Source organism: Trachypithecus francoisi, unplaced genomic scaffold (genome assembly GCF_009764315.1).
Source record: "Trachypithecus francoisi isolate TF-2019V2 unplaced genomic scaffold, Tfra_2.0 Lachesis_group6, whole genome shotgun sequence".
In the NCBI taxonomy this organism is placed as follows: Eukaryota; Metazoa; Chordata; class Mammalia; order Primates; family Cercopithecidae; genus Trachypithecus; species Trachypithecus francoisi.
This window is the reverse complement of record NW_022681471.1, coordinates 45239689-45247576: the sequence shown is the minus strand read 5'-3', so window position 1 is coordinate 45247576 and position 7888 is coordinate 45239689. Positions and strand designations below refer to the sequence as shown.

The 7888-nt window shown below is 44.5% G+C and overlaps 1 protein-coding gene across 1 annotated transcript; it reads left to right on the top strand.

The window, feature by feature from the left end:
- Window positions 1–3618: 3618 nt before the first annotated feature.
- Window positions 3619–4779, top strand: LOC117078436 (putative myc-like protein MYCLP1). The gene has a single exon (XM_033201990.1). It carries the CDS (start codon window positions 3703–3705, stop codon window positions 4777–4779), a length of 1077 nt encoding a protein of 358 aa, XP_033057881.1. The 5' UTR covers window positions 3619–3702.
- The last annotated feature ends 3109 nt before the right edge of the window (window positions 4780–7888 follow it).

Below are 7888 nucleotides of genomic sequence, written 5' to 3'. Positions count from 1 at the left end.
GTAGCTGGGATTACAGGCACCTGCCACCACGCCCAGCTAATGTTTTTTGTTTGTTTATTTGTTTGTTTGTTTTTGTATTTTTAGTAGGGACAGGGTTTCACCATGTTGGCCAGGCTGGTCTCAAACTCCTGACCTCAGGCGATCCGCCCCCCTCGGCCTCCCAAAGTGCTGGGGTTACAGGCGTGAGCCACTGTGCCCGGCCCAAAGGCAAGTGTTTCAATGGCATGGATGTCTTAGGTATCTGATGAAGCGTTTATATGCAAAATGTATAAGGAACTCAACTCAATAGCAAAAGAACAAATAACCTGATTAACAAACGTGCAAAGGATCCAAATAGACATTTTTCCAAAGAAAACATACAAATGGCCAACAGGTATATGAGAAGGTGCTCAACATCACTAGTCATCAGGGTAATGCACGTTGAAACCACAATGAGCTATCACCTCACACCTGTTAGAATGACTATTATCAAAAAGACAAGCAAGTGTTAGTGAGGGTTTGCAGAAAAGGGAACTCTTGCACACTGTTGATGGGAATGTAACTTGGTGTAGCCACTATAGAAAACAATATGGAGATTCCCCCAAAAAATAAAAATAGAATTACCATATGATCTATCAGTCCCACCTCTAAGCATATATACAAAGGAAAGAAAATCAGTATCTCAAAAATATCTGCATCCACATGTTCATTGCAGCATTATTTACAATAGGCAAGATATAGAAACAACCTAAGGGTCCCTCGATGGATGAATGGATAAAGGAAACGTGGTATATAGTGAAATATATTTAGCTATAAAAAAGACACATTCATTGAAGCAGAGAGTAGAATGGTAGTTGCCAGGGGCTGGAGAGTGGGAAAAATGGGGAGATGTTCACTGAAGGTACAAACTTTCAGTAAAAAGATGAATAAATTCTGGAATGTAATAGACAGCATCATGATTATAGTTAATACTGCGTTGTTTCCTTGAAATTTACAAAGAGAGTATATTTCTCTTTGTGTCTTCACCACAAACACACATATACACAATGGTAACTATACTGATTGATGTGTTAAATAATTTGTGATAATCATTTCACAACACATACATGTATCAAATCATATTATACACCTTGAATACATACAATTTTTATTTGTCAGTTATACCTCAATAAAGCTGGAAAAAAGAAAAAAAAAGCAGAGAAAAAGAATGAAACCAAATTTTGGTATTTGAAAAGATCACCAAAACTGAGAAAACTTTAACTAGACTGACCAATAAAAAAACAAACAAACAAACAAAAAAACCAGATGACTAAAATCAGAATAAAAGAAGACACATTACCACCAACCTATATAGAAATAAAAAGTATTATATGGGAATAGCATGAACAATTGGATACTCTAGACAACATAGACAAATTCCTAGAAACACAAGACAGACCCAAGAAGAAATAGAAAATCTTTATAGAGTTGGAACAAGTAAAGATATTGAGCTAATAATAAAAATTTTCTCACGAAAAAAGAAACCTTCAAGACCAGACAGCTTCAAGAGTGAATTCTACCAAGTGTTTAAACAAAAATTAACACCTATCCTTCTCAAACTCTTCTAAACAACAGAAAAGAAGGAGCACTTCCTAACACATTTTTATGAGGTAAGTATTATCCTGAAACTAAATCCGTATGCATCACAAAAATAAAACCAAAGACCAATGTCCTTTATGATTATTAAAGCAAAACACTAAACAATTATAATACTAGCAAATGAATCAGGTAACATATAAACAGAATTATATAATAATATGATGACCAAGTGGGATTTATCCCAGGAATGTAAAGTTGACTTAAATACTCAGCAATCTACGAATAGAAGTGAAATTCCCCAACCTGATAAAGAGCGTGTATGAAAAACTCATAGCTCACATCATACTCAATGGCAAAAGACTGGAAGCTTTTCCACAGGAATCAGTAACAACACAAGGATGTCTGCTCTCAATACGTCTATTCAACATTGTTCTGAAAGTTCTAACGAGAGCATTTAGTCAAGATAAATAAATAAAAGTCATTCAAATTACAAAAAGTAAAACTATCTTTGCAGACAACATGATTTTTTTTTTTTTTTTTTTTGAGACAGGGTCTCACATTGTCACCCAGGCTGGAGTGCAGTGGCGCAATCTCGGCCCACTGCAGCCTAGGCCTCCCTGGTTCAAGCCATCCTCCTACCTCAGCCTCCCCAGTAGCTGGGAACACAGGCGCTGGCCACCATGTCTGGTTAATTTTTGTATTTTTAGTAGAGTTGGCCAGGCTGAAATTCCTGACTTCAGGTGACCTGCCTGCCTTGGTCAAGTGCTGGGATTACAGGCGTGAGCCACTGAGCCCTGCTGACAGAATCTTATATATAGAAAATCTTTTTTAAAAATTTAGGGCTAATAGGCCGGGCATGGCGGCTCACGACGGTAATCCCAGCACTTTGGGAGGCTGAGGCAGGTGGATTACTTGAGGTCAGGAGTTTGAAACCCTCCTGGCCAACATGGCTAAGTCTCGTCTCTACAAAAAATAAAAAAATTAGCTGGGCATGGTGGCAGTCGCCTGTAGTCCCAGCTACTTGGGAGGCTGAGGCAGGAGAATCTCTTGAACCCGGGAGGTGGAGGTTGCAGTGAGCCAAGATCGAGTCACTGCATTCCACCCTGGGTGACAGAGCGAGACTCCATTTCAAAAAAAAAGAAAAAAAAAAATGGGGGCTAATAAATGGATTAAGCAAAGATGCAAGATACAAGGGCAACACACAAAAATCGTCATTTATATTTATATACACTAACAATGAACAATCTGAAAAATAAATATTAAAAAATTATCACTAAGATAGCCATGCTGCAGGCAGAGCTCATTGGCTCACACCTGTAATCCCAGCATTTTAGGAGGCTGAGGCTTGCCGACCACTGGAGGTCAGGAGTAAAGACCAGCCAGGCCAACATGGCGAAACCTCATCTCCACTAAAAAAATTAAACAAAAAAATTAAAAATTAGCCAGGTGTGGCGGCCCAGGGCGCCTGTAATCCCGGCCACTTGGGAGGCTGAGGTTGGAGAATCACTTGAACTCGGGAGGCGGAGGTCGCAGTGAGCAGAAATCGAGCCACTGCACTCCAACCTGGGTGACACAACAAAGAAAGAAATAAAGAAAAGGAAGGAAAGAAGAAGGAAGGAAGGAAGGAAGGAAGGAAGGAAGGAAGGAAGGAAGGAAGGGAGGGAAGGAAGGAAAAAAACAGCCGGCCATGGTGGAGGACTAGCATTTCTCAATTTCAAAACGTACTACAAACCACACTTAATCAAAACCATGTGGTACTGGCATAAGGATAGACATATAGATCAATGGAATAGAATTGAGAGTCGGAAACCCATACATCTAAGGTCAATTGATTTTCAAAGAGGTGTCAAGACTATGCGACTGGAAAAGAATAGTCTCTTCAAAAAATGGTGCTGGAACACTTGGATATTCACATGCAAAAGAATGAAGCTGGGCCTTACCTCACGCCATATACAAAAATTAACTCAAAATGAACCAAAGACCTAAATATAAGAGCTAAAATTGTAAGCCTCTTAGAAATAAACATAGAGGGCGGGTCGCGCACTCGGTGGCGCGTTGTGCGCGTGTGCGGAATGCCTTGCTGCCCCCAGCTGGAGGGGAACCAGTCTGCTCCAGGTGGCAAGCTGCGTGAGCAAGCAAGCCAACATGGACCGCGACTCGTACCAGCACTATTTCTACGACTATGACGGCGGGGAGGATTTCTACCTCTCCACGACGCCCAGCGAGGACATCTGGAAGAAATTCGAGTTGGTGCCGCCGCCCTGGGACTTGGGTCCCGCTGCCGGGAACCCAGCCCTCGGCTTTGGTCCCCTGGAACCGTGGCCGGCAGGGTGCGCTGAGGACGAGACGGAATCCCGGGGCTGCTGGAAAGCTTGGGACCCTAACTACGCCTCCCTCATCCGCCGTGACTGCATGTGGAGCGGCTTTTCCACCCAGGAGCCACTGGAGAGAGCGGCGAGTGACCTGCTTGCAGTTGGCGCGCCCTCGGGGTACTTGCCCAAGGAGTTCGCCACCCCCGACTACACTCCTGAGCTCGAAGCCAGCAACCTAGCTCCTATCTTCCCCTGTTTGCTGGGCGAGCCCAAGATCCAGGCCTGCTCCAGGTCTGAGAGCCCAAGCGACTCCGACGGTGAAGAAACCGACGTGACAGTAAAAAAGAGGCAGCCTTTGAGTATGCGGAAGCTGGTCACCATCGCGGTGCGTGCAGACCTTCTGGATCCCCGCATGAATCTCTTCCACCTCTCCATCCACCAGCAACAGCACAACTATGCTGCCCCTTTTCCTCCAGAAAGCTGCTTCCAAGAAGGGGCTCCAAAGAGGATTCCCCCAAAAGAAGCTCTAGAGAGAGAAGCTCCAGGGGGAAAGGATGATAAGGAAGATAAAGAGATTGTGAGCCTCCCACCTGTAGAAAGTGAGGCTGCCCAGTCCTGCCAGCCCAAACCCATCCGTTATGATACTGAGAATGGGACCAAGAGGAAGTACCACAGCTCCCTGGAGCGCAAGAGGCGGAAAAATCAACGTTTGCGGTTCTTGGCCCTGAGGGACGAGGTACCCGCGCTGGCCAGCTGCTCTAGGGTTTCCAAAGTAATGATCCTAGTCAAGGCCACGGAATACTTACAAGAACTAGTGGAGGCCGAGGAGAGGATGGCTACGGAGAAAAGGCAGCTCGAATGCCAGTGTCGGCAATTGCAGAAAAGAATTGAGTACCTCGGTAGCTACTGACCAAAAAGCCTCACCGTTCTGTCTTAAAAAGACACAAGTTTTCTTTTTGATCTCCATCTCCCCTTCAGTAACTTGTACATTTTTGTTACAGCAGGACACTCTGAACAGTAGATTGAAGAATGCATTGCAGCCAGTGCACAAACAAAATAAAGGCCTGCATTCTTGGAAACCTTGAAACCCAGCTCTCTCTCTTCCCTGACTCATGGGAGTGCCTTGTGTTTTCTGGCACCTTTAGCTTCTCAGCAGGCAGCTGACTGAGGAGCCTTGGGGTCTTCCTGGCTCACTATCTCAAAAGAAAAGGCTGACAGATGCTATGCAACAGGTGGTGGATGTTCTTGGGGGCTCCAGCCTAGAAGAAATCTCGCACTCTACATGAACTTTAGGCTAGGAAAGGATGTCTCTGGGGTAATGCAAGGACAGTTGGGTGTGGACGCTCTCCCTGCGGCTCCATTTTTTCCCAGGAGATACACAAGCTGTCTTGGGTGAAAACAAGCTCAGAGACTTGATGAACGTGGACCATTACCTCACTGTCAGACACTACAGTAGCTGAGGAATTGGAAACCTTACATATATGTATATATGTATATATGTATATATTATGATGTTGGCTGACCCCCTTCCTCCCACTCTCAATGCTGTGACTGAGAACATTTAAGAGAGCTTTGCCTGTGAGTAATTTGTCTTAAAGCCCTCTGGGCTCTCTTCTCTGAGGGAGGGAACTTTGTGTCCTCACAAGGGACCTTGTCTCATTCTGCCTCTGTTATGCAATGGTTATACAGCACCCTTTCCCGCAGGTTAGAAATATTTCCCTAAGTCACAGAGAAATGGGTCTTAGCCTGGGGCCTGGGGAAAGTTCGGAGTCCTGGTTCATGAACTTGATCCCTGCCCAGGTGTTTTCTGAGGGGACCTTGAGGCCCAGTCTTTTCTCAAGGCAGGTGTGAGGCACCTTAGAAGGGAGAACTGTAACACTTCCTCTTTCGCACCTGCCTCTCATCTCAATCCTTGACTGATGAATTTGAAATTCTGCTAGAACCATGAAAACTTGTTCCTTTCATGCATCTCCCAGGAGCTTGCTGGCTCTGCAGCCACCCCTGGGCCCTCGCACCAGCCTGCAATGAGTCAGATGTCTTTCGCAGAATCTGGGCCTTTCTGAAGTTTTCTGGAGAGTTGTTGGGACTCATCTAGTGCTCCACAACGTGGACTTGCCTCCTTGTGTGTTTAAAATGAGCCTCTGGGAGCTCTGCTTAGTCAACCATGATAGATTTTTTTTTTTTTTTGAGATGGAGTCTAGCTCTTGTTGCCCAGGCTGCAGTGCAATGGCATGATCTCGGCTCACTGCAACCTCTGCCTCCCAGGTTCAAGCGATTCTCCTGCCTGAGCCTTCCGAGTAGCTGGGATTACAAGTGTCTGCCACCATGCCTGGCTACTTTCTGTCTTTTTAGTAGAGACGGGGTTTCACCGTGTTGGCCAGGCTGGTCTTGACTTCCTGACCTCAGGTGATCTGCCTGCCTCCATGATAGATTTTGCCCCAGCTGGACTCTGCAACTCCACGTGGAATCCAGGTGCAGCCTCCAATCTGGGAAAGTCACCCAACCCCGCAGTTGTCATGTGGGTAACCTCTGGAACCCCTAAGCCTGTCCTGTGAGAAGGACCAGCCCCTCCAGAACTCTGCCTAGGACAGCAGGTGCCTACTTGGAAGTTGGGAGGATGGGGAGTGATAAGTATTATATGTGGCTCTGGAACACCAGCTGCTACTTCCAAATCTATTGTCCATAATGGTTTCTTTCTGAGGTTGCTTCTTGCCCTCAGAGAACTCCAGGGGATGTTTGGAAATAGCCTCTTTACCCTTCTGGAGCATGGTTTACAAGAGCCAGCTGACTTTCGAGACTGTCTATGGAGAACAGGTTGATTGTAGGTTACTGATGTTTCACCTGAATAGCTTGTATTTTATAAGCTGCTGTTTGGTATTATACTGGGGGAGAGTATCCTTTATATTGTTTTTTGGGTTTCTGTTTGTTTGTTTGTTTGTTTGTTTGCTCTGAGATGGAGTCTGGGTCTGTCGCCAGGCCAGAGTGCAGTGGTGCGATCTTGGCTCACTGCAACCTCCGCCTCCCTGGTTCAAGTGATTCTCCTGCCTCAGCCTTCCTGAGTACCTGGGATTACAGCCATGCACCACCACACCCAGCTAATTTTTGTTCTTTTTTTTTTTAGTAGAGGCGGGGTTTCACCATGTTGGCCAGGATGGTCTCAATCTCCTGACCTCGTGATCCGCCCGCCTTGGCCTCCCAAAGTGTATATTGTATTTTTGTATGCCTTTTGCAAAGTGGTGTTAACTCTTTTTGCACAAGAAAATTAAAAAAAAAAAAAACCTCTTGAGTAATTCTGTTAAAAGGGTCTGAATAGCTTGTGTTTTATAAGCTGCTGTTTGGTATTACACTGAGGGGGAGTATTTTTTACATTGTATTTTTATATGCCTTTGGCAAAGTGGAATTAACTCTTTTTGTACAAGAAAAAAATACTCTTCGGTAATTCTGTTAAAAGGGTCTAAATAACTTGTGTTTTATCAGCTGCTGTTTGGTATACTGGGGGGGAGTATTTTTTGTATTGTATTTCTGTATGTCATTTGCAAAGCAGTGTTAACTCTTTTTGTTCAAGAAAAAAAAAACTCTTGGGTAATTCTGTTAAAAGGGTCAGATTTATTTTGAAAAGCAAGTTTACCTGAAATTTTGTATTTAGTTGTGATTACTGATTACCTGATTGTAAAATGTTGCCTTCTGGGACATCTTCTAATAAAAGTTTTCTCAAACATTTTTTTTTTTTAAAAGAAGTAAACATCTTTATTACCTTGAATGTGGTAATGGATTTTTGTTGTTGTTGTTGTTGTTGTTGTTGTTGTTGATACGGTCGTATTCTGTTTCCCAGCCTGGAGTGCTATGGCACAATCTCGGCTCACTGCAACCTCTACCTCCCAGGCTCAAGTGATCCCCCGACCTCAGCCTCCCAAGTAGCTGGGACCACAGGCTCGAGCCACCACGCATGGCTAATTTTTGTACTTTTGGTAGAGACAGGGCTTCACCGTGTTGCCCAGGCTAGTCTCAAACTCCTGAGC

Bases quoted from the DNA above. Each gene is read 5' to 3' on its own strand.
- LOC117078436 (XM_033201990.1), top strand. From the start codon at position 3,703: ATGGACCGCGACTCGTACCAGCACTATTTCTACGACTATGACGGCGGG.